The 27,504-nt window shown below is 42.0% G+C and overlaps 1 protein-coding gene across 2 annotated transcripts in view; it reads left to right on the plus strand.

Annotated features, from left to right (window-relative positions):
• Positions 1–24,416, plus strand: part of ttbk1a (tau tubulin kinase 1a) — a 52,627-nt gene extending 28,211 nt beyond the window's left edge. For both annotated transcript variants that reach the window (XM_042301695.1, XM_024443420.2), the window contains exons 15-16: positions 18,517–20,006; positions 20,332–24,416. In XM_042301695.1, coding sequence (XP_042157629.1) covers positions 18,517–20,006; positions 20,332–20,761 — 1,920 coding nt within the window. In that variant the 3' untranslated portion in view covers positions 20,762–24,416. The remainder of the gene's footprint in view (positions 1–18,516; positions 20,007–20,331) is intronic.
• The last annotated feature ends 3,088 nt before the right edge of the window (positions 24,417–27,504 follow it).

Genomic DNA, 27,504 nt, shown 5'->3' on the forward strand with positions numbered 1-27,504 from the left:
GCATATTCCAGCATCAGATCAGATGTAGCCTTACATATTAGAATTATTGAACAGTTTATGCTTTTTGGGTGAGATGGTGGCATGAGTAGGGTTATTTTGACAGTGCCTCCCCCCTCCCCAATGTATTTCTACAATATTTTCTCAATAGTTTTCTCAATGAGTCCACAAGAGCATTTTCTCATAGTGCAGTTCCGGCAAATGCCAGATAGGCTGGTCCATACCACGGGCAGATTACTGTTCCCAGTACGTCCCTGTATTCGGGATGACATTTGTCAGGGTTGCACTGCACTTGATGCCCTCGTTATGACACACTGACTGGTGAAACAAGATATACGCATACATGATGACACTTTGTCATTCTGATGAGAATAATGTAGCAAACATCCAGATAGCTGGGTCATATTCAGTATGGCACAACCGAGCAAAATGTTTTTCTAACAGAAAATAAATATTTGGACATGTTCAGGTGGTGCAACCTAGTTTCAAAACGTTTTCTTCGCACTGAACATGTTCTTGACGTCAGTGTTAGAAAGTTAGATGTACACTGTCCTGACATGAAAACCTTTTGGTTGAAAATGTTAAATGAAAAGGTTTAAACCGTGGGTCTTCCCATCGCTGCCACCAAATGTGTTTAAACTGACCGTTACCTCATACATAAAAAGATGCACGAAAGAAAAGATGGGGAATGTTCCAGTCTTTTAGCTGAATGAATTATAGAGGAAATTCAGCAAATTCTTGGAGAACAGTTGAAGTTGACAAAATGTTTCCTCATTGTTAAAACCAATGTGTCTCAGCCTGTAGCTTCAATTAGTGTTTCAGTTCTTTATGGGTCTTTTAGGTGAGAATGTCATTCTCCATTTAAAAACATGCAATCATAATATTTTGCCCAACAGTGATGTACACTACCGTTCAAAAGTTTGGGGTCACTTAGAAATGTCCTTGTTTTTGAAAGAAAAGCTGACACATAGATAAAACCTAACAGAAACAGAACATCTAAGTGTAAGTTAGAGAGAGCGAGCAATAATTTACAAATGTCTCACATCCGAATGTGGCTCTAATATTATTGCTATGTACACTACCATTCAAAAGTTTGGGGTGACTTAGAAATTAGAAAAAAAATTGTCCATTAAAATAACATCAAATTGTTCAGAAATACAGTGTAGACATTGCTAATGTTGTAAATGACTATTGTAGCTCGAAACGGCAGATTTAAAAAAAAAAATGGAATATCTACATAGGCGTACAGAGGCCAATTATCAGCAACCATCACTCCTGTGTTCCAATGGCACGTTGTGTTAGCTAATCCAAGTTTATCATTTTAAAAGGCTAATTAATGATTAGAAAAGCCTTTTGCAATTATGTTAGCACAGCTGAAAACTGTTGTGGAAAATACTGTGGTAAATATTTTCTTCTTCTTGAACTGCACTGTTGGTTAAGGGCTTGTAAATAAGCATTTCACGGTAAAGTCTACACTTGTTGTATTCGGCGCATGTGACAAATAAACTCTGATTTGTTCTGGTTAAAGACGCAATAAAACTGGCCTTCTTTAAACTAGTTGAGTATCTGGAGCATCAGCATTTGTGGGTTCGATTACAGGCTCAAAATGGCCAGAAATAAATAACTTTCTTCTGAAACTCGTCAGTCTATTCTTGTTCTGAGAAATGAAGGCTATTCCATGCAAGAAATTGCCCAGAAACTGAAGATCTCATACAACGCTGTGTACTACTCCCTTCACAGAATAGCTCAAACTGGCTCTAACCAGAATAGAAAGAGGAGTGGGAGGCTCCGGTGCACAACTGAGCAATACGACAAGTGCATTAGAGTGTCTTGAGAAACAGACGCCTCACAAGTCCTCAACTGGCAGCTTCATTAAATAGTACCCACAAAACACCAGTCTCAACGTCAACATTGAAGAGGCGACTCCAGGATGCTGGACTTCTAGGTAGAGTTGCAAAGAGAAAGCCATATCTCAGACTGGCCAATAAAAAGAAAAGATGGGCAAAAGAACACAGACACTGGAAAGAGGAAGATTGGAAAAAAGTGTTTTGGACAGACGAAGTTTGAGGTGTTCGGATTACAAAGAAGAACATTCTTGAGAGGCAGACAAAGTGAAAAGATGCTGGAGGTGTGCTTGACGCCATCTGTCAAGCATGGTGGAGGCAATGTGATGGTCTGGGGGTGCTTTGATGGTGGTAAAGTGGGAGATTTGTACAGGGTAAAAGGGATCTTGAAGAAGGAAGGCTGTCACTTAATTTTGCAACGCAATGCCATATCCTGTGGACTGCGTTTAATTGGAGCTAATTTCCTCCTACAACAGGACAATGACCCAAAGCACAGCTCCAAACTATGCAATAACTATTTAGAGAAGAAGCAGTCAGCTGGCATTCTGTCTATAATGGAGTGGCCAGCACAGTCACCAGATCTCAACCCTATTGAGCTGTTGTGGGAGCAGCTTGACCATATGGTACGTAGGAAGTGCCCATCAAGCCAATCCAACTTGTGGGAGGTGCTTCAGGAAGCATGGGGTGGAATATCTTCAGATTACCTCAACAAATTGACAACTAAAATGCCAAAGGTCTGCAAGGCAGTCATTTCCTGAAATGGAGGATTCTTTGACGAAAGCAAAGTTTGAAGGACACCATTATTTCAAATAAAAGTCATTATTTATAACCTTGTCAACATCTTGACTATATTTCCTATTCATTTTGCAACTCATTTCATGTATGTTTTCATGGAAAACAAGGAAATGTTAGTTACACTTTCAACTCTGAAAAACAGTTTTCCACACAAATATGGGTCAAGAAACAGGCATTTAATGTATGTATGAACCGAATACACATCCATGAGCATTTCAAAGAGATTCATAAATGCTCTAAGCATTTGAAAAAAATCACTGGTTGGCATATGGCACATGTGTCAAACGTCCGGCCCAGAGCCCAGATCCAGCCTGCGAGAAGGTCCAATCCAGCCCGCGGGTGGTTTGAGTTTTTAAAAAACAATATAAATATATTTTTGGGGGGCACAAACTCAATATACTTTAAAATGACTAAAACAAAATGTAAAATTGTATAGAAATTAAAATGGACCTACATACATAAGTGTTCTTGACTGTGTCCAGCTCGCTAATAATCATCGAATTGAAAGTTAGACAATCAGGGAGCATCAAAAAGTCACAAAATGATGGATAGAGAACTGTTTTGAGTTTGACATCCCTGGTTGAATGAAGATCATGATGAGTTGATTATTGGAAACAGGTGTGGTGGGTTGGGGGAAAAGCCTGCACATCCAGTAGCTCCCTAGAGTTGGAGAACTCTGATTTACATAAACTGTGCATGCTGATAAGAAAACATTACGTGTGAATGTATATTCAATTATTATGAATGTGTTATACATTGCTTACTATGTGCTACTGTGTATGTCTAATGGGAGGCCCATACACATAGTGTAAGTACAGTAACACTGTTTATTAATTTTTTATTCCCCTGCGCCAAACACTAGAGGGTGCCACAACACATCCCTGTGCTCAAAACATCCTAACTCAGAGCAGAGCATGTACACTCTATATAAAAAAGTATGTGGACACCCCTTCAAATTTGAGGATTCGGCTATAAATCAGCCACACCCGTTGCTGACAGGTGTATAAAATCGAACACACAGCCATGCAATCTCCATAGGATAACATTGGTATTAGAACGGCCTTACTGAAGAGCTCAGTGACTTTCAACATGGCACCGTCATAGGTTGCCACCTTTCCAGCAAGTCAGTTCGTCAAATTTCTGCCCTGCTGGAGCTGCCTCGGTCAACTAAGTGTTGTTATTGTGAAGAGGAAACGTCTAGGATCAACAACGGCTCAGCTGTGCAATGGTAGGCCACACAAGCTCACAGAATGGGACCAGCAATTGCTGAAGTGTGTAAAAATTATCTGTCCTCGGTTGCAACACTCACTACCGAGATCCAAACTGCCTCTGGAAGCAACATCAGCACAAGAACTGTTCGTCAGGAGCTTCATGAAATGGGTTGCCATGGCTAAGCAGCCACACACACACCCATGTGCAATGCTAAGTGTCGGCTGGAGTGGTGGGAAGCTCGCCGCCATTGGACTCTGGAGCAGTGGAAACGCGTTCTCTGGAGTGACAAATCACGCTTCACCATCTTGCAGTCCCGACGGCTGAATCTGGGTTTGCTGGATGCCAGGAGCATGCTACCTGCCATAATGCATAGTGCCAAATGTAAAGGTTGGTGGAGGAGGAATAATGGCCTGGGGCTGTTTTTCATGGTTCGGGTTAGGCCCCTTTGTTCCAGTGAAGGGACATCTTAACGCTAAAGCATACAATGACTTTCTAGACAATTCTGTGCTTCCAACTTTGTGGCAACATTTGGGGGAAGGCCCTTTCCTGTTTCAGAAGGACAATGCCCCCATGCACAAAGCAATGTCCATGCAGAAATGGTTTGTTGAGATCGGTGTGGAAGAACTTGACTGGCCTGCACAGAGCCCTGACCTTAACCTCAACGAACACCTTTGGGATGAATTGGAACGAGCCAGGCCTAATCGCCCAACATCAGTGCCCGACGTCACTAATGATCTTGTGGCTGAATGGAAGCAAGTCCCTGCAGCAATATTCCAGCATCTAGTGGAAAGCCTTCCCAGAAGAGTAGAGGCTGTTACAGTAGCAAAGGGGGGACCAAATCCATATTAATGCCCATGATTTTGGAATGAGATGTTCGACGAACAGGTGTCCACATACATTTGGTCATGTAGTGTATTTATCTACGAGGTTAGGGTGAGAAATAACTCCCAGATCATTTGAAAGGTTTGAACGGAAAATGTGATACAGCTCCATATGAATGAAACAATGGCGCTCACTGTTAAAGGACAACAGTCAAAAAAAGGACATGGCTAACAAGAATGTCAGTCAGTAGTCACTGAGATGTGGTTTTAAATCCAGTTAGTTCAGATTGATTAATTAAAACAATAGTGTAGTTGGGTCATTCCACAAAATGAGTCCCTTTTGTGTTCCTTTGATATTTCAAGTAGATATTGTGCACCAATCTTGAATTTTAATAGCCTATTATATTAAAAAGTACCCATCCCCTAGGGCCGTTTGACCCACCCAAGTGTCAATCTAATTAATATAATATTAACACAAATATTCACATCAAAATCCGTCTGTTTAACCCCCCCCAAATTTGTTCTTAACTGACTTGCCTAGTTAAATATATCTTTCTTAAAAGGTCCAATGCATCCATTTTTATCTCAATATAAAATCATTTCTGGGTAAAAATTAAGTACCTTACTGTGATTGTTTTCAATTAAAGTGGCTAAAAAGAAACCAAAATAGCTCCTTAGCTAAATGAAATTTCTCAAGCAAGAATTTTGCTAGGACTGTCTAGAAGTGGTTTGAGAGAGGGACCTAATTTGAAGGAGCCTAATTTAACCTGAAAACTAGCTCTTATTGGCAGAGAGTAGAGCAAACTCTCTTTGTTATTGGACTATTAACTTGTGACATCACCAGGTGGTACCAGTCGGTCCAAAAACCCCACCCAATTGCCCCTCCCTGTTGCACACAACAAGCTTCCCTGTTATTTTATTTGGCAGTTAATATGCACTTACTATAGACCTCCTTTTTATTAAGTTGAACATGTGTTTGTCATGGCAGACTGTTAAAATGAGGTGAAATAAAATGTTCACCAAATTACACTACCCAAAAGGGACTAATTTCATGGAACGACTCAGTTATGGAACGACTCATTGCCTCAATTGGGGCGGCAGGGTAGCTAGTAGTTAGAGAGTTAACTGAAAGGTTGCAAGTTCAAATCCCCCAGCTGACAAGGTACAAATCTGTCGTCATTGAAAATAAGAATTTGTTCTTAACTGACTTGCCCAGTTAAATAAAGGTTAAAAAAAATTGAGTGGAATTTAAATAGAGTTTAAATTCACGGTGGAAGAATTTCTTTTCAAATATTTTAGTTTAATTTTGGCGATACTTAATTTTGGAGCAAATCCTTGTTCTTTGAAATCTGAAATCAAAGTTATTTTTATTAAACAAAATACACACTCAAACTATTTTGTGTTCAAATCCAAAACTTCACACAACAGCCTTAATTAAAGTCACCTTTTGTAAGGTTTCCTTTAGTTGAAATCTGGTTTTCTGGTTGAAGCGAAGTCAGATAGTCAGATTACAACCAGATGAAGGCATCTTTATCATGACGACATCAACAACCCTGGGAAAAATGTTGAAAATGTTGTTGAACCAACATCAGATTACAATCTCTTCAATTTGAATAAAAATACATAAACTAGCTAAGATAAACCCGATTTCATAGCTTTCCTGCAATTCTACACATTTTGCCATGGGGCAGACAAACATTTGCAGTTTTATAACACATTTCATGCAATTCTGTACATTTTGCCATGAGACAGAGAGGGGGGCTGTAGGTCGGGAGTCCCAGGTCCTGCATGCCTGTTCAGTAATCTGGCCCTGGGAAAGGCACCATAATTTGGTTGTTATCTGGTCAGATGATTTCAATTATTTAAAGACGGAAAAAATATGTCTAAAAACATTTATAATCAGAACACAACCTGACATCGACCAGTTTTTCCCACTGGCTTAGATTACAATTTAATATTGTTGACCTTGCTGCTGTGCCTAAAAACCTTTTGAACAAGAAATCTTACAGATGGTTTTATTAATACACATTACCCAGCATCCATGTACCACCAGGGACCGTTAGCACTGCATCAATTAGAAACCAGTCCTGAATGACTCTTGTGTTATGCAGGTCTGTGTACCATTTTATCAACTTGACACTTTAAGTCTATTTAACCTTTTGTAAGTTTGTGTGTTTTTTCTGACTGTTACGGTATGTCCATGAAATATGTTAAAGAACATGTTTTGCTCAGGAGTTTGAATACCTGCATACACAAGGGGCCTTCGAAATCACAAGGCCAGTTCACCCATTCCCTGTGTCAGTTGTATTTCCTTGTCATGGTTTACTGTAAAAGAAAACACAAATGTTGATTTACTTACCTCACCAATAACGTTTTGCCAGCCTTATTTGTGATTTCACCGCAAGTGCCTAGTACGGCAGGCCTCGCTATCGCAAACATGATCAAGGACCCTCGTTTTATTTGCCCTGTGACCTCTTCCTTGACATAACTGATGTATTTGCGCCACCTATCAATTAAAAGTACAGTATGTCAAGTTGCACTCACCCAAGGAGAAAAGGCGAGGGTGCCATGGGAACAACAAGCGAAGAAATAAAGTGGTGTTTTGGGGTAAGCACAGTTTAGGATAGTCCTTACTTCTGTTGTTTTTTTCTTAATTCGTTTCTGTTCCGAACTCCTTTTTTTGTTGAGCCATATTTATCCCCTTTTTCTTCGTCCTGTGTTTGTGTTTCGTGTGCTTGATGAGACCATCTATATTTTGTGTTATTCATTTAGCATTTTCCAATGGTGATTTTTCGAGTAACGTCTTTTAGCAAAATTGAGTGTAAATTTGATGGTGTCCAGGCATTTTCCCAGGTTCAATGTGTTGACATACTAGAGGAACGTACAGTACTTGTGTGTTTTTAACGGCATTGTTGGGGAATGTGTCCACTGTGCCTTGATTATGAGAGCGACGGAAACCTACTCTCATTTGCTTCCAATCTGGCAACCCACTTAAGAGTTTTGTAGAATACTGTCTTCTATCCTTTTAACATACTGTAATGCCTCTGCTGTAATGGCAACCCTAGCTACAACCATAGTCTTCCTCTCCTTGTTTCTCTCTGGACTACATCAGAGAACCCTTACAGCATGCACACAGGGAAGGAGAGATGTATGACAAGCTATGTTTCAATACTCTATATGGATCCCTTTCCTTGTCTCCTTTTATCAGCTGACCTGAAAGGTACTGGATAGTTGAGAGTCCAAGCCTATAACTCTAAACTATCTAATCTTTTTAGATCGCTGGTGAGGAAGGGTAAGAAGACAAGGAAATGAAGCTGTTTCAGGAGTGTTGGGACGTGGCCTGATACTAGTCTATAGTCTGTTAGCATGACCTGGTTGTTCCTCCCCCCTTCCATCCTAATGCCCCTCCTTCTGTTTTCTGATTGGTCTCTTCTGCAGCTGGAGGATGACAGGCACCACCCGAGGCCCAATCAGCTGCGGAGGCTGGCCTCCTACGTCTTCTCATCCTCCACACTGGAGACGGAGCAGTACCCGCACCCCGGAGGGTCCTTCATCCAGCGGAGCCGCTCGGCCGAGAGCAGCCCCGCCCACATGAACGCTTCCACCCACCGGCGCCATGCTCCCCTGCAGAGCCCGGGCAGCCCGCGGAGCAGGCACTCGGTCCTGAACGTGTCGCGCACGCAAATCCAGCAATTGCTTGCCAAGCTCATGAACAAGAACGCGAGCTGAGGGAAGGGCATTCTGCATGCCATAATACATTAACGTATACTCGTACACACCCATTGTGTACATACAGAGGGACATATTCATGTACACACACGCAGTTTGTAACCCAAAGAGCCATATTTTGGCGGGTTGGTTAGAACACAAACACATGCACGCTTGCACACACGTACACACATTGTCTTTCAGACACACGCAAACATGCTGAACTAAAACACAAACAACTCACTTTAATGTAACTAACTTTAAAAAGGTGAATATGAAGAGAAGAAAAGTGCTGACTGCAAAATATTTTTCACGCAATAAACTCTTAAAAGTCTGCTCCTTGCAAAGTCAGTTGCACATGCCACAAAAATGTACACCATTTCTGTAAAAAGTGGTGGAAGTGTAAACTTGAGGTTGCTTCATCCTTTAATGGTGCTGTGAGGAGGAGGAGTCACAAAACTGGGACTGTTAAGAGGCTGTTCAACTTCATTGCATTCTTCTTTTTCCATTCATGCTGAAGGCTTGCGGGATTGTCGTCGAATGCAGGTCATGTCGGCGATGCGTACCTAAAGGAATACAGTAACGCTTTCGGTAACACTTTACTTAAAGGGGCAATCTGTAGTTCAATCAATAACAAGGCGGTCACCCCACCACTGTTTTGGTAAACAGCTGAGGGATGGGGATGAAGAATTCATAGACAGCGCTATAGATGTAAGGAATGAAGATCCATGATATCAAACGTACAGTTTTAGCCATGTTTTGATGCTGTTTAACAATTACATTGTTTACAATCAATGGAGTAAACCAAGCATATATTTTGGCTTCTGATGGGGTACGACAGTTGAACCAAGCTCATGAGGCATTTCTAAGTTATATTCTTTAAGAATCATTAGGTATGTATTAAAATGGATGTACCAATCGCAGATTGTCTGTGCAGGTATAATGCATTATGATGACGTTATAATGCAATGTAAGTCATTATAAAGGCTCATACATGCTTATAACAAGTAATAAAGCTTTACACCTGCAAGCTACAAGTTGTGCTACCACACTTTCCTTTAATAATATTTCCTCATAAGACCTATGTGCACTGTCATGATAATGACAGATGTCATAAGCAGTTACGGCCTCTCGTGATAGCTGACTTTAAGCAGTCGTAACCAACTGACTTAGGTACATGCTAGGCCAGCTACTTTATCAACGGTGTCATAACAATGTAGAGTCATAAGTTATCCTTGTTTATCCCAAGGCGCAAGTTATGTCACGCTCCTGACACTTATGAGGGTCTTGTGACAAAGCATTCGAGTTCAATTATTCCCCAGAGACGGCATGAGATGCTAGGGTGCTACTATCCAATGATCTGCAGTCGTCACACTGATCTTGTGTAGCTTGGTCCCAGATCTGTTTGTGCCGTCTTGCAAACACTTATGGTCATTGTCAAATCAAACTTTATTTGTCACATGTGCCGAGTGTAGACCTTACCGTGAAATGCTTACTTACCAGCCCTTAACCAACAGTGCAGCTCAAGAGGAGTTAAGAAAATATTGACCAAATCAACTAAAGTAAAAATATTATAAAAAGTAACACAATAACATAACAATAATGAGGCTATTACAGGGGATACCGGTACTGAGTTAGTATGCGGGGCTACAGGTTAGAGGTCATTTGTACATGTAGGTAGGGGTGAAGTGACTATGCATAGACAACAAACAGCGAGCAGCAGCAGTGTACAAAACAAAGGGGGGTCAATGTAACAGTCAGGTGGCCATTTGATTAATTGTTCAGCAGTCTTAAGGCTTGGGGGTAGAAGCTGTTAAGGATCCTTTTGCTCCAAGACTTGGTCCGGTATCGTTTTCTGTGTGTTAGCAGAGAAAACAGTCTATGACTTGGGTGACTGGAGTGTCTTGTCAATTTTATGGGCTTTCCTCTCACACCGCCTATTATATAGGTCCTGGATTGCAGGAAGCTTGGCCCCAGTGATGTACAGAGCCGTACGCACCACCCTCTGCAGCGCCTTACGGTTAGATGCTGAGCAGCTGCCACACCAAGCATTGATGCAACTGGTCAGGATGCTCTCGATGGTGCATCTGAATAACTTTTTGAGGATATGGGGACCCATGCCACATCTTTTCAGTCTCCTGAGGGGGAAAAGGTTTTGTCATGCCCTCTTCACGACTGTCTTGGTGTGTTTGGACCATGATAGTTTGTTAGTGATGTGGACACCTAGGAACTTGGAACTCTCGACCCGCTCCACTACAGCCCCATTGATGTTAATGGGGGCCTGTTCGGCCCGCCTTTTCCTGTAGTCCACGATCAGCTCCTTGTCTTGCTCACATTGAGGAAGAGGTTGTTGTCCTGGCACCACACTGCCAGTTCTCTGACCTCCTCCCTATAGCCTATCTCATCGTTGTCGGTGATCAGGCCTACCACTGTTGTGTTGTCAGCAAACTTAATGATGGTGTTGGAGTCGTGTTTGGCCACACAGTCGTGGGTGAGCAGGGAGTACAGGAGAGGACTAAGTACACACCACTGAGGGGCCCCAGTGTTGAGGATTAGCGTGGCAGACGTGCTGTTTCCTACCCATTTCCACCTGGGGGCGGCCCGTCAAAGTGCAGGATCCAGTTGCAGAGGGAGGTGTTTAGTTCCAGGTTCCTTAGCTTAGTGATGAGCATTGAGGGCACTATGGTGTTGAATGCTGAGCTGTAGTCAATGGATAGCATTCTCACCTAGGTGTTCCTTTTGTCCAGGTGGGAAAGGGCAGTGGGGAGTGCGATTGATATTGTGTCATCTGTGGATCTGTTGGGCTCAAGATGGAAGTGATCAGATGATTCGGATGCTACCCTAGAGGACTGTTTTGCTAGCACAGACTGGAATATGTTCCGGATTGAGGAGTATACCTCCTCAGTCATCGGTTTCATCAATAAGTGCATCAACGAAATGCTTGAGCAATGGATTAGGCAGGCCTCTGAAGGGTGAGGATATGAAGTGTGGGGTTTTGCAATGGGAAAACTCCTGTTCTCTAATATTCTGTGTCATGTTTTATGACAAGCGTTATCATGGTTGACTTCAATGTACTGTACAGATGTACGATCTTAATTTGATCACTCTTTTGTTGCTGAGAATTTAAACTTGTTATGTCTGAGTTTTTAAAAAGGCTTTGAAATTTCAGACTTGAATTCTCTAACAAAAAATGTATCAACCCCTACAAAAATGTCCATTCATTATAATGCACATAATAATTTCCATGTCCCGTTGCTGCAGGATTATATTCATGCTATAGCAAACTGACTAAAAGGAAGATCCTACATCTGTACTGTATTTCCATTATGGCTACTATGACTACAATGGCATTTCGAACTATAGAAATTATAGGCAGCATCAGTTGTCCCATACATATAACTTTAGTGTTATTCTATATGGTTCTCTTTGGCTTGGGGTATTGAAAATGAAATAACACTTGCTGTACCAGTGTCCAAATCATGTTATAACATGTCATGGCAGTTTATGACAATTTACTGTAGCCACAGTAACATGATTTGATGGGTATGATGCAGGAAATGGTGAAAACTACTTTCATATAACTGTTCTTAATTCAGTTATGTGACATAGCATTTAATGATACTACATGACAAAGTATGTGGATACCTGCTCGTCGAACATCTCATTCCAAAATAATGTGCATTAATATGTAGTTGGTCCCCCCCTTTGCTGCTACAACAGCCTTCACTAGATGTTTGAACATTGCTGCGGTGACTTGCTTCTATTCAGTCACATGAGCATTAGTGAGGTCAGGCACTGATGTTGGGTGATTAGGCCTGGCTCATCGGCATTCCAATTCATCCCAAAGGTGATGGGTTTGAGGTCAGGGCTCTGTGCAGGCCAATCAAGTTCTTCCAGACTGAAGAACTGACTGATCTCGACAAACCATTTCTGTAAAGACCTCGCTTTGTGCACGGCATTGTCATGCACGGGCATTCCCCAAACTGTTGCCACAAAGTTGGAAGCACAAATTGTCTAGAATGTCATTGTATGCTGTAGCATTAAGATTTCTCTTCACTGGAACTAAGGGGCTTAGCCCGAACTATGAAAAGCCCCAGGCCATTATTCCTCCTCCACCAAACATTACAATTGGCACTATGCATATGGACAGGTAGCATTCTCCTGGCCAAACCCAGATTTATCAGTCAGGCTGCCAGATGGTGAAGTGTGATTCATCACTCCAGAAAACGTGTTTCCACTGCTCCAGAGTCCAATGGCGGTGAGCTGTACACCACTCCAACCAACGCTTGGCATTGTGCATGGTGATCTTAGGCTTGTGTGTGGCTGCTCGGCCATGGAAACCCATTTCATTAAGCTCCCAACAAACTTTTATTGTACTGACATTGCTTCCAGCTTCAGCTCACCCTAGTAGTTATTTCACAATTGACTGAAGTTCGTTTGGTCATGAAATCGTGAAATCACATCACTTTGGTCGTGAAATCACATCACTGTCTGGAATCGGTAGCAAAGCTGCTATGTGTGGATGTTGATGGAGGAAAACTTGCACGTTTTAAGTTCTACCCAGAGAGACTGGATTTCCTGCTTGAGATAGAAGTTGCCTCTAACCACAGATCTAGGATAAGATCACCCAACCCTGAATCCTATCCTTAACCATAAGCAGGGTAGACCCTGGACCAGTGGTTAGGGTGTACTATGCAAACAGCTGTGTTTTATGAATTGAAATCTGGTTCCAAAGTATTTCAGGCACTTACAGTTTAAGCTCCATAGAATGACATCTCTGCCATTGCATTGGCTCAGCACTTAAACTCTATCATTGTTATAGATAGTGCAATCCAAACCCTGGCATTATCTGAGGGGGCTTTGCGTTATCTATCTTCCTGCAGAATAGCATAAACCATTAATTCAAGTAGCCAGAGTAGCCAAAAATGCCATTGGAATTCTGTGGGTTTTGGTGTGTATTTTTGCAGTGAAGTGAGCTACATACTGTATCAGGATCGACTGTTGTATGTGACAGTATGTTTGTGTAGATAAGTCATCAACATAGCACTTTCTCCATTGTTGTCCTTTGAGTACTGTACCTCACTATTGCACTTTATTAAGGATTTAACAGGAGAACTTGGTTACTGTTGGGCCCAGGTAGAAAATATTGATGCAAAAGATGAGAAACGCAATAAATAAGGGTGCTTAGGGGGAAAAAATGTTACGCCATTTTGAAGAAAAAAGTTGAGGAAAGGAGGAGGATTGGTTATTTCCACACTCATTTTATGCCACTCTCTCTCCATCCCCAACCAATGAGGTTTCAGACACATAAGTGGGTAGCATTTCTGATGTAAAGGGCATGCACTGTTGATGTAGCCAAGTGCAATGTACAGTATAGAAATGAATTGTATAGAATTGCACCTCAGCTTAGAAATACTTGACCCGTGACATCACAGGCTTCACGCTGCACTGTAAGCTGATTTTTGTTACACGCCAATGTTTTTTGGATGTCTTTTCAACATTTTAATGAACATTTTATGCTGTTATTTTACTGATATCTTGTAATAACCATGTATCTCTTGGCTTTGTGTTCCCTGTTTTGCTGAAACCATTGTGAAGAGGAACGATACTACTGTATTTCTGAAATGGCATAACCACATACAGCCTTCTTATTTGGTCTTCTCAATGAGTAGGATCTTATGTTTTCTTTTATGATTGCTTTTGTGAATGCGCTAAAGGGCTACGCTTACAGAAATATGCACCATTATTACTTTTGCCAAGCTTTGCATTTAAGATGTTTGCATTTACTTAACAGCACTAAGAAGCAAACAAGCATCCCTCTCTGAATGTCGCCTCTGTCTCTGATTTAGAAAAGATAACTGTTCCGTCAGTTCATTTCTCACTGCTTGGTTAGACGATTTTCAGCAAATCATGCTTGTCGTTTTGTGTATAGCATCATGTAACGAGCACTACTCAGTGAATGTACTGAGAGTGCAAGCTGCTAACTCCAAACTTAATTTTGCACACATGCAAATTGTTCCTTGACATTATTGTCAATGATATTAAAAAATATATTGTTTTTGTACTTTTTTCTCCGTTCTCGGCAAAACAAATCTCGCCATAATACTCTCAATCAAAACAGGATGTCGAATGTTGTCAGTGAACTCTGAAAATAACGCAGGCAATTTTGAAATGTACTTGCAGAGAAATTGGATTGTGCAAGACTGTTTTCATACTTCTAACATTATTTGCACGATATATAATAACATCAAACCTCTGGCTGTAAATGTATAGTACGGTCATTCTATGAAATTAATGCCTTTTGCGTCCCTTTAGTATTTTAAGTAGAAATTGTACACCAATGGGCCTCCCGAGTGGCACAGTGGCCTAAGGCACTGCATTGCAGTGGCCTAAGCCACTGCATCGCAGTGCTTTAGGCGTCACTACAGACCCGGGTTCGATCCCAGGCTGTGTCACAGCTGTCCGTGACCGGGAGACAGATGAGGTGGCCTACAATTGGCCCAGCGTCGTCCGGGTTAGGGGAGGGTTTGGCCGGCCGTGATTTCCTTGTCCCATCGCGCTCTAGTGACTCCTTGTGGCGGGCCGGATGCCTGCAAGCTGACCTCGGTTGCCAACTGGACTCTGTTTCCTCCCACACATTGGTGCGGAAGGCTTCCGGGTTAAGCGAGCAGTGCGGCTTGGCAGGGTCGTGTTTCGGAGGATGCATGGCTCTTGACCTTAGCCTCTCTTGAGTCCGTAGTGGAGTTGCAGCGATAGGACAAGACTGTAACTACCAATTGGGGGTAAAAGTACAAAATAAAATAATAATAATAATTGTGCACCAATATTGAATTCTAAAAGCCTGTTATATTCAATGAAGTACCATAAGTACCATTAATATAGCCAACATGGACAATTCAATAAATCTGTTTTTATAATGTGAATAAAGACTTGCTAAAGTGCCAGAATTTTGAAAGATCCCATCTCAAGTTTTTCAGAGTTTTGGAAGATTTTAACCAACTTAACCCCAAAAATTCCAAAGTCTTCATCATTGTAATGCTATAGTTACGTTGTTGCTTTGACAAAGTCATTTCTGAAAGATTATTATATATTTCATGTGATTAGTGATTCATTTACATCTGTCCCTCATTTTAAGGTCAACACTGTTAACCAAACTCTCGTTTTGATATGGTGAAACTATTAATTCTTAATTCTAGAAGTCAAATCATAGTGTGAAAGCAGGTGAGCTGATTCTGCTCATTTTGGCAATTTTCTGGTGTTTTGTGTTGGAAACCTGAGGGTGTCGAGCAAGACACGTCAACCCTTTTATAAAATAGGTGAAATCAAAAGTTTTGTTTGACCAAGGTATACTACTCAAAGGGCACCCAATTGCTGGAACAACCCAGTGATTTTTCGGTGAGTTCTGTATAATACCACAGGTAAAGGGATAGTCCCAGTCGGTATTAGATAGAACGTACCGGCCTCACTCACCTGTGAGGAAACCACCTGTGGTTACCCCATTGGCTCACAGCAAAAACGTGACCTTTTTCAAACACACTTTTCTTGTCTGCTTGTTTTAGTCAATTACAAAACTACATTTAAGAAAAGTACAATATGTCTAAAGATGACTTTTCAACATTGCCTGCGTTTCCACTGCTTAGAAAAAAACGTTATATTGTAGGTCTTTCCTCATGACTCTTTTCATGACGGTGTTAGGAGCCACGTGAGTGAGTGCTAGCTAGCTATCAACGACAACATTAAGATAGCCAAGACCAACAACACAAACAAATGGACTATACAGCTACAAGTAGTGAGTGGAGTTACAAACAGACTATATTTAACAAGTTAACTGTCTTACCTGTGAGGAAATTTTTTCCATACACACAGCTATGTGTAGCGTACTTGGACACTGGCACCCCACATTTCCCATGCCAAATAGCTCTTCTCGCAGGCTTTTCCCTACGTGGGAGCATTGTGAACCATAGATCTGGATTTTACCTGGTTACATTGAACAACACAGCAGCTTTTCGGCATGTTTTGTTATTTCTGTATAACAAAAAATCAACAATGACGTTGGCTCTTTTACAATGGGGGTCAATTGGAAAGAATGTTTGTTTCCCCCAATTTGTGGGCGTGCAATTCCTTATTATGTGAATATTGACTCGGAGTATACTCACGGATCAAAAATGTATTTCAAGGTGCAGCGAAGAGGGACTAGCATTTTCACAAAACTATGTACTTCGCACCTTCTTATTTTAATTTCTCAGATAAGTTAAACATATTCAGTTCACGTCACTGATACATGAGCATATCTTCCAAATGTTCTGCATATCCTGTCCTATAGTCTGAAAAATGACTTGTTCCGCAAGGCTGGGTGTCCAACCTATTGTAAATGGATAGCATTATAAGTTGAGAAATCTGCTGCGAAATCCACAGGACATGGGCAAAGTGTCTTGTGAAATATTGTAAACTGTTTATTGTGGCAGAAATCCCTTTTAGCCATGGACTAAGAGTGATTGAAAATGCCATAGATGGGATACTTGTTTAACATATCACAACATTACACAAAGCCACTGCACTGTAAAGTACACTGTATGCTCAGAAAGCCCCTTAACCCTCAGCCTTTCAAGCTGAGTTAATATAAAAGCATGATGTGGTATTGCATACAATTATTATCTTGAATTGAGTTGAGTTATATTTGTCAACGATAGCCTAGAATTTGAAAGTGTTTTCAGTCTATAAGTCTTAAGTGTTTAATGACTTGAATATTTTATGCATCTCCTTAAGGAAAATTGGCTGAAAATTAAGATGTACTGTAAAACGTAAATGAAATGCAGTCTCAAATAGCCGCCTGTACCTTTTAATAGCCGGGCAACGGCACACATTTAAACAAAAAAACACCTGTTTCAAATGAACGTTGGGTGTGTAAATGATAACACATTAATGCAGGAAATGAATAAATGGAATAAAATGCGCCTGTTGTGTTCAGGGATGTAGGCTAGAGCTCTGCTACCCGACCTGAGCCTGATGGGCCTTGACATTATACATTGGGTTAGTGCTGGGTAGGGCCTGTTTTTTCATCAATAACTACGGTACGGGTAGGCCGCGGGTATCACTAAATTGATCATTAACATTTTGAAGCTGAGCTATTTGTCTCTGCTCTGCTGCACAGTACCTATGATGGTGTCAGAAGTGCTTCAACTTCGTCAAATAAAAGACAAGAACATTGTTCAGTGTGCAGGAGAGATTTTTGTCAAATCGTTGTAAATGAGTGAGCATTCATCTTCATATTTGGAAACAGAGGGCTCATGAGATAGTAGAAGGTACTGTATGATATAATTGTGAAAGAAATAAGTAGTAGTCAGTATAACTGCAGTATTTGTCAAGCGTGATCCGTGAGTGTCTTTTAGATGTACGATATACTGTATATACATGTGTAAGCATTTTTTGTATCACAATACAATTGTACAGTCTGCTTGTAATATTTACAGGTAAAAAGCATGTATTTTAAACTTTTTGTAAATCAACAAAACGTATATATATATATACACACATACATACATACATACATACATACATACATACATACATACATACATACATACAACTCAGTAAATGTTCAATTCCCAGTGGGCAAAACTGGATCAAATGATGTATTTTTAACTTTAAAACAGATTGAAAACATGTACTTTTAACCAGTTTACCTACTGAGTTCTCAGTTAATCTGTAGTAGCATGCAAGATAGTTGGTTTTAGTGTGTATATACTACAGTACTGTATGTCAAATCTTTATGAAGGGAAACACTTGAAAATCACAAGATATTGGAGTGTCTCTCTAAAAGGGAATACTCTTCAATGCATTTTTGTGCCTTTTCTATCAATGTATGTAATCTAGACAATCTTTAAAAGCCTGTGTATAACCCAAAAAACATAAAATCGTTTGGGGAAACAATTTTGTCCCTCGTTTCGTTCTTTATGAAGTTATCTTAGATATGTTCACATGACATAATCTTGGGTGTTTTCCCAGTTTTGTCCTCATTTACATCATGTGACGTGAGCCATATCTTCCAAAATACTTATTGTTTTATATTTTTTGACAATATTTCCAGCATGCCTCTTGTTCCAAGTGCAAAAGTAATTATTTAATTGCATCTTTTGTAGGTGATCATGTCTCCAACTGAGCACAATGGCCTATCTCAGCCTTGTCCAGACTTCAGGACCAAGGGCCAGCTAGACGAGAAGGAGCATTTCCACATCCTTCCCCAGCTCCAGGTCAAGCGGGCCGACTTCCTCACCGTCATGCTGACCGGCTCCCTTCCTCAGCGGCGAACCTTCACAGCAGCTCTGCCGGCAGAGAACGAGGTCCAGGAGCCCCAGGGCCCGCGAGACGATGACGTGACCAAGAGTGAGTCGAACAGCGAGACCAGCCAAAAAAGCACAGAGCGGAGCCAGGATGGGGCCCCTAATACCCTCATGGCTGAGGATGGTCCCAGGGGACCCCGGGAACCCGCCACAGATGCTGACCCTGACTTGGAAGACGGCTCCAAGACCCTGGTTCTGTTCTCGCCGGGGGATACCCGGAAGTCTCCATCCACTGGGGGAGAACACGTCCTGCTGGAGGTTGACTTCGGGACACCGTCTTCCTCTACCCCTAGGAACGATATGCCTCTGGTAGGTGCGGGCAGCCAGCCAGAGCTCTCCTTCACACTGAGGTCAGACTTGAAGCCATCCACCCCAATCGCCCCCGCGTCTCCCCCCTTCACCAAAGTCGAGCGCACCTTTGTCCACATTGCCGAGACTTCCCACTCTAACGTCATGTCTTCCAGATGTCAGAACGCAAAGGAGTGCAGCGACCCCTGCAACCTCTCGGCCGTTACCCAGGAGACCTCACCATGGGAAAGAGACTCCCATGATCAGACTGTACATGTTGAACAGGGTGAGGAATCCCAGCGTCTTTCCAGAGTGCCCCAAGCCCATTCTATCCAAGACGTGACCCTGGAGAAGGGTGTCACTCGCACCAAACCAGACGACCGCCCACCGCTGGTTTTTGTTAAGTCCTTGGAGCCTGTCCCAGAAGCCATGTCGCCCATTCTGGAACACAAAACTCTCTCTGCAGATCCCAACAAGGGGGCATTGTCTACCGAAGGTGTTGCCGAGTCCAACGCTGGATTACCGTTTACTGCACTCGGGCAGAGGATCAAAAGCCGCATCCCGGTTCTACTGTCTGAAGAGGACACAGGCTCAGAGCGTTCAGCCTCACTCTCTGCCCGAGCGCGACTACGGAGGAGAGCCCGGCAACTGGACCTGGCACGCCTGGTGGTGCAGAAGCAGCAGGGCCGCTGGATGAGGCTACCCTCGGGGACATCCTCCTCGTTGTCCTCTGGCGATGGGAGGGCCTCCGAGACGCTCTCCACCACCGGCTCGGAGGAAGACACCCACGCCTCTGATGAGTCCCTGGCCAGGAGGAGCTCATGTCTGAAGGCCAGGGCAGGGGCTGGGGGGGACCAGAGCCATACGGAGTGGCGCAGCAGAATCCCCAGGCCCGTCACCCCCATCAAGAGGCCCTCAGGGCGGCTGGTGGCCGCCGTGGCCTCCCCTCTCGCGTTGCCAGGATCAGGCATTTGTAGAGATGCATCCACCTTTGGTAATGGGTAAGTAGTCTTCACAACATCATGTTTGCAAACATAACATTATAACATTGTATGGCTCATTGGTTACCACAGTAAATGAAAAGATCCTTGATTGTTTTACTATAATTTATGAAAACACTTCTTTACAGTGCCAAATATCAAGAGTTAGCCATTGCCAAAGACGGTCTGATTTCTGTCGTTTATGACCTAAACTTAATTTGATTGGTTGAACGGTGTCATGTTCTTTAAAGTTTTGTTATGATTTTTGTAAAAACACTTAAATGATGACTCATCAAAGGTTTCTGGGAGCAAGAATGAACTCTTATTCCACTTATTCTCATTTCAGACTCCAAGTTCAGAAAATAGGACTGAGCACTCTCCCGACCCAGAGGCGGTCTAAACCTCTGCAGACTGGCTCCTCCTCTTCCTCCTCCTGTCCGAGGCCATGTCCTGTCCCCGCCCAGCCCTGCGGCAGCCCCCGCATGCCCCTGCGCTGCGTTTTCATGACCCGACGCAGCCTAAGCACCTCCCACTGCAGGACAGACAGCCCCTCCCCCCAACATGTCCGTCCAACTAGACAGCCCCTCTCTGTCCGGCCCACAACTGCCCCTCCACTCCGGCCCAGGGCTAATACTACTACCACCACCATGAAACAGGCCAACTCACAGGTCCGCTTTACCCAGGAGTTCACCGCTATGCCTGCCAGAAATCGAGCCAAATCCACAGGTCCTGCCAAAGCGAAACAAAGCAGAGAGGACAAGATGGCTACCTCGTGATAGTAAACAGATTCACTGGGATGAAACGCACACGCTTCTCTGTTGTCCTCAGAGAGACTCAATGCCTCAAAAAGCTCCAGGCTGACCCCAAAGTAAGACTGACGCGGTTTCCCATCTTTTTTAATCTTTCAATTACATTCTTTGATTAAAATCATGTACCTCTACTAACTAGACCATAAAAACAACATTTGTTCCGTATTAGCACGGAACGATCTTCATGAGCTTCCAGTCAAAGAACTTTTAGTCAATGTCACTGAGGAGCGATGCTACCATGCTATGTGTATGCTGTTCACTGGTGCATTGTATACATTTTCCTTTTGTTTATGAGGTTGAACATTTCTTTAGGTTTATGGATTTTGCATCCTATATGCAAGAAATGTATTTGAACAAAGTCGGTCATCATGACCCCTTTGCAAGTCAAGTTGCAATCTTTCTCAACACACAAACGTCTCACACTGATATACTAAGTTATCATCAACAATATCGAGTTCACTTTACATTGCATGGTATATAGATAGATATCACAAACACTTTTGATAAGTTGAATAATGTTAAGGAAATGTACGAAAGTCTCAATCTTCCAATGGTCTGACGCGATAACCAATTCTGATAGAATGCAAAGGCCAAAATCATTCCCAAATCTGGTCAGATGTGTTAAAAGAGGAAGGTTGGATTATGGGGTAAATTACTGCCGATATTAAGCGAATGCAGAAGTAATATTGCTGGCCTCCTTGTTAGCGTGTGACAATGGGCATGCGTTATATCATTCTATTTTTGGGGTATTTGATTATATTTACATTCCGAAGACGTGTATATAATATGATCATTTCTTGAAAAAGACATCTTTATTTTTTATCTTGTGAAAACAACCTGTATATTTTGCCTTTCCTCTGCTGTTGAACAACGTTGGCAAATATGCCTGTTTTTTTACGCATGAGGAAAAATAAGGTTAACTTTGAACAATAGATACCTGCCTTTTAATGTTCTGACAATGAAATGAATGGTGGATCATTGGAACCCATGTTTTGTGTTTGTATTGGGTAAATGAAACCTACAATTGCAGGGCACTGAGCTAAAGTAAAATCATGGTCATGTGGATTGACTATCTCCTGTTTCCTTTCTACACTGTTTGTCAGATACAACCATCGCCCCTAGAAAGGACTGCTTCTTGTTTTCCTCTTCTTCTAATCAGAGACTGATTCACCAGGTGAACACCAGGTGAGGGAAATAAAGTACCAGGTTGAAACAAAAAGTAGAAGTGGCACTGTACTGGAACTGAACCGTCCTGGGCAACTGAATAGGTCTGAAAGTTTTACTTATCAGGGTGAATTGACTCTGACACATTTTTTAAGTGTTTTCACAAATTTAGGTCATTTTAATTTCAATAGGTAAATTTACAGTACAGACGTGTACAAAAAATGTTTCGCACAGACACACACACACACACACACACACACACACACACACATTTCTCCTCACAATGGTAAGTCCAGTCTCTCCCTAGTTTAGGGTCAGGCAGCTTTTCTAAATGTTTGTCTACAATCGTTAAGGCCAGGGGTGAAAATGTTAATTTTTTTCCATATCAGAATATTCCTGAGCAAGTACATAACCCACATTTGAATACTATTAATGCTATTACATTCATCTTTGATCTATCCCAACAGGAAGCAATAGATTACATAAATAATGCAAGTTATGCGCATAGGACTATGTTTCATTGCAGTGCATTGCAGTGTAGTACTGTGTTGAGACTAATGGTCTCTTGGAGTTGCCCTTTAAATTATGTTATACATGCACTGAAAGCTGAGCCTATGAGTCCTGAGAGATATACAGTAGAAGGGAGGCCTCCATTTCCCTTTCTCCACGCCCCCTCTTGTTCAATGCAAGCATGTGAGATGGCATATGGTCTCTCCCTCCCTACCACGAGGCTGTGAGATGTCTCCCTGAGGTTGACGTATTGTAAAAAGTTCAATAAAAAAAGTATTAAATCCAAAATGAATATGAGGTAAGGCGTGGTGGAATAGTGAGTATGTTTACATCCACAGTATGACATTAGGCCGAGTAAGATGTTTACATGTCTATCTTAACCAGCATTAGGACATGTAAACACCTTAATCGGCGTTCCAGCGGTATATTTGATCTGCACATGTGCTAGCACCAGCAGTGCGAGCCTCCCTCTTTAGTGTGAGTTCGGAAAAACTGAAAGTATGCATCTTAGAAATATTTTTCACATACAAATGGTATGTGAACTCAGAATCAAACGGGTTTCCCAAAAATAACATGGTCACGGTGGTTATTTTGATTGGCGATTTTTCGACAGTCATCAAAGTCCCATCAAGTAGCCTGATTTAAGATGGTTCCATGTAAACAGGATTATTAGCGAAATCCTTGATCTTGCAAAGCATGTAAACGTATTAATCAAACTACTAGTGTATGTAGTGAGTGTATGTAAACGTACCAAGTGAGAGCAGAGAGAGAGGTCATGTGATGACTTACGTCAATGAAAATCTAAATACTGGAATACAGGATTTGAATGAATGAACTTGGGAAATATTGTTGGCTTGGGTTAGCTAATAAGCCAAAGATACTGGAGAGTTGGCAGTGTTGTATCATGTTGACCAGAGGGTATCCTACAAAGCAAGCTAGATCTACTCAGGGTTTTCTAAAGCTTTACATTCAGTTAGCTTCACATTCCAACCCAGGCTTCATCCATACTACAACTGTGGATATTGCTCGTTCGCCTGCTGCTATTTCTAGCAGACTTGTAACTGCGCGTGCATGTAGCACATGGCTAGTCAAGCGCCGAACTCTAAACTGAGACAATGCTGAAACATCAATCCATCGGCGAGTCAGTGAAACGTTTTCATTTGTGCCGAAATCAAAATGAAAGAAAAGTTTTTTTGTCAAGCAAATAATGCGTTGACCAGTTATCCCGAGATGAACTCAGCGTTGACCAAAGTTACTTCGCTAACTCCTCAAATCACCCACGCTTGCTAAATAAATACTGTAGGAAGGTGGCTTTGTGTGTTGTGCCCGGCCCACGATTTCCGTGAATCAGATTTGTCAAGACATGCAAAGACCCCGCAGCAGCACTCCCATGTGAAGGACAGATCATCTTTGCCTGAGTTGGCAAATCGGTTAAAAAACAGCATTTTGCCCCTCTTTTTAATGCTTTGCGTCAATATATTTTATTTAACGAAATAAAAAGTGGTGTGGCAAATGTCGCCTCGCACATTTCCCTGCAGCCCTGACTGAGCTTGGAGACAACAAAGAATGATAAAGATCAAGGAGAGTGAATAGTGAGATCATAACAAGATTTTACGTTAAAGTTCAAGTTCAAGCTTGAAAAAGAAGCAGTCTATATGAGTTTCAGTCTTACTGTATGATGGCTTCCTCCATAACACTTTCTAGAAATGCTTGTGGTTATAGACAAATCTGAAAAAACATAGTTGCTGGTTTAATGAAGTACATGAAAAGAACAGAAAGGCCTGCACACTGAATATGCACCTAAATACCACCTTAAAAGACAATGTTTTGATCCAGGTGATCTTCATCAGGTCAAACAAAATGCAAGTGTACATATACATTATCATATATTATAAACTGGTTGGTTTGAGCCCTGAATGCTGGTTGGCTGGCAGCCATGTTATATCAGACTGTATACCACGGGTATGACAAAACATTTATTTTTACTGCCCTAATCACGTTGGTAATCAGTTTATAATAGCAATAAGGCACTTCAGATTCACATTTGTGGTATATGGCCAATATGCCACGGCTAAAGGCTGTATCCAGGCACTCCACGTTGCGTCATGCATAAGAACCACCCTTAGCCATGGTATATTCGCCATGTACCACACACCCCCCATGCCTTATTGGTTAAATAAACAATATATTCACAGTTCACAATCCACATGACCATTACACCCATCTCAAATTTTGTGAACATATTTGCTTACAACCCTGCTAGTGAGCATTTCTCCTTCGACCAAGATAATCAATCCACCTGACAGGTGTGGCATATCAAGAAGCTGATTAAACAGAAAAATCATTACACAGGTGCACCTTATGCTGGGGACAATTAAAGGCCACTCTGAAATGTTAAGTTGTGTTACAATGCCACAGATGTGTCAAGTTTTGAAGGAGCGTGCAATTGATATGCTGACTGCAGGATTGTCCACCAGAACTTGCCAGAGAATTGAATGTAAATTTCTCTACCATAAGCTGCTTCCAAATTCATTTTAGAGAATTTGGCAGTACGTCCAACCGGCCTCACAATCGCAGACCAGATCATTTTTTTATGTTTGTTTTAGTCAAGTCTTTTAAGTGTTTGGTCTACATATTATGGATATAATGTTATTTTTAAGTTTAGTTTTGAACTCGTGTCTAGTTGGAAATGAATAAGTAAGGCTACTCGATACCCTTCGGCACTCTGCTACAGAACAATGTAAGAATAATGATTTGCAAGCGTAGGACCTCCACATCCGGCTTCTTCACCTGCGGGATCATCTGAGACCAGCCACCCAGACAGCTCCCGTGGATGGGCGCCCCTGCCCAGTCATGTGAAATCCATAGATTAGGGCCTAATGAATTTATTTCAATTGACTGATTTCCTGATATGAACTGTAACTCAGTAAAATCATTGAAATTGTTTCATGTTGTATTTATATCTTTGTTCAGTATAAAATCACATTTTCTAAATCATAGATGGAAGCCAACATACAGTGGGGAGAACAAGTATTTGATACACTGCTGATTTTGCAGGTTTTCCTACTTACAAAGCATGTAGAGGTCTGTAATTTTTATCATAGGTACACTTCAACTGTGAGAGACGGAATCTAAAAATCCAGAAAATCACATTGTATGATTTTTAAGTAATTAATTTGCATTTTATTGCATGACATAAGTATTTGATCACCTACCAACCAGTAAGAATTCCGGATCTCACAGACCTGTTAGTTTTTCTTTACGAAGCCCTCCTGTTCTCCACTCATTATCTGTATTAATTGCACCTGTTTGAACTCGTTACCTGTATAAAAGACACCTGTCCACACACTCAATCAAACAGACTCCAACCTCTCCACAATGGCCAAGACCAGGGAGCTGTGTAAGGACATCAGGGATAAAATTGTAGACCTGCACAAGGCTGGGATGGGCTAAAGGACAATAGGCATGCAGCTTGGTGAGAAGGCAACAACTGTTGGCGGAATTATTAGAAAATGGAAGAAGTTCAAGATGGCGGTCAATCACCCTCGGTCTGGGGCTCCACGCAAGTTCTCACCTCGTGGGGCATCAATGATCATGAGGAAGGTGAGGGATCAGCCCAGAACTACAATGCAGGACCTGGTCAATGACCTGAAGAGAGCTGGGACCACAGTCTCAAAGAAAACCATTAGTAACACACTACGCCGTCATGGATTAAAATCCTGCAGCGCACGCAAGGTCCCCCTGCTCAAGCCAGTGCATGTCCAGGCCCGTCTGAAGTTTTCCAATGACCATCTGGATGATCCAGAGGAGGAATGGGAGAAGGTCATGTGGTCTGATGAGACAAAAATAGAGCTTTTTGGTCTAAACTCCACTCGCTGTGTTTGGAGTAAGAAGAAGGATGAGTACAACCCCAAGAACACCATCCCAACCGTGAAGCATGGAGGTGGAAACATCATTCTTTGGAGATGCTTTTCTGCAAAGGGGACAGGACGACTGCACCGTATTGAGGGGAGAATGGATGGGGCCATGTATCGCGAGATCTTGGCCAACAACCTCCTTTCCTCAGTAAGAGCATTGAAGATGGGTCGTGGCTGGGTCTTCCAGCATGACAACGACCCGAAACACACAGCCAGGGCAACTAAGGAGTGGCTCCGTAAGAAGCATATCAAGGTCCTGGAGTGGCCTAGCCAGTCTCCAGACCTGAACCCAATAGAAAATCTTTGGAGGGAGCTGAAAGTCCGTATTGCCAGCGATAGCCCCGAAACCTGAAGGATCTGGAGAAGGTCTGTATGGAGGAGTGGGCCAAAATCCCTGCTGCAGTGTGTGCAAACCTGGTCAAGAACTACAGGAAACGTACGATCTCTGTAATTGCAAACAAAGGTTTCTGTACAAAATATTAAGTTCTGCTTTTCTGATGTATTAAATACTTATGTCATGCAATAAAATGCAAATGAATTACTTAAAAAATCATACAATTTTATCATACGATTTTCTGGAATTTTGTTTTAGATTCTGTCTCTCACAGTTGAAGTGTACCTATGATAAAATTACAGACCTCTACATGCTTTGTAAGTTGGAAAATCGGCAGTGTATCAAATACTTGTTCTCCCCACAGTATGCTCGAGTTCGACAGGGATCATCTTCATTATTAGTTCTATCTGGTCATTAGTTTACATCTTATACAACCAACACTATTACGAAGGATTTCAGGAAGGAGCTCTTGCTGGAGCTAATGTATTAGATTAGCTTTTTCGCTGTTGGTCAGGTGAGAAGTTCTGGTGAAGAGGATCCCTGTGAGTACTATTTCACGCATACTACTTTTCACAAAGAAGTGTTTGTGTGTCTCACAGTTCAACAGGCGTACAACAGAAGCTAGCTCTATGAAATACTACGATGAGTGGTGTACTATATTGGGATAATCCACAGACAGTGTGGGAATCAGAAGCAAGGCCTATGGTATGCCTCAATTTGCACACTTACACGGAATAAGACCCTCCCTCCCTCTGTTGCGTACTCCACATTGAGAGACTCCTATT

The sequence above is a fragment of the Oncorhynchus tshawytscha genome, linkage group LG02 (assembly GCF_018296145.1).
Source record: "Oncorhynchus tshawytscha isolate Ot180627B linkage group LG02, Otsh_v2.0, whole genome shotgun sequence".
In the NCBI taxonomy this organism is placed as follows: domain Eukaryota; kingdom Metazoa; phylum Chordata; class Actinopteri; order Salmoniformes; family Salmonidae; genus Oncorhynchus; species Oncorhynchus tshawytscha.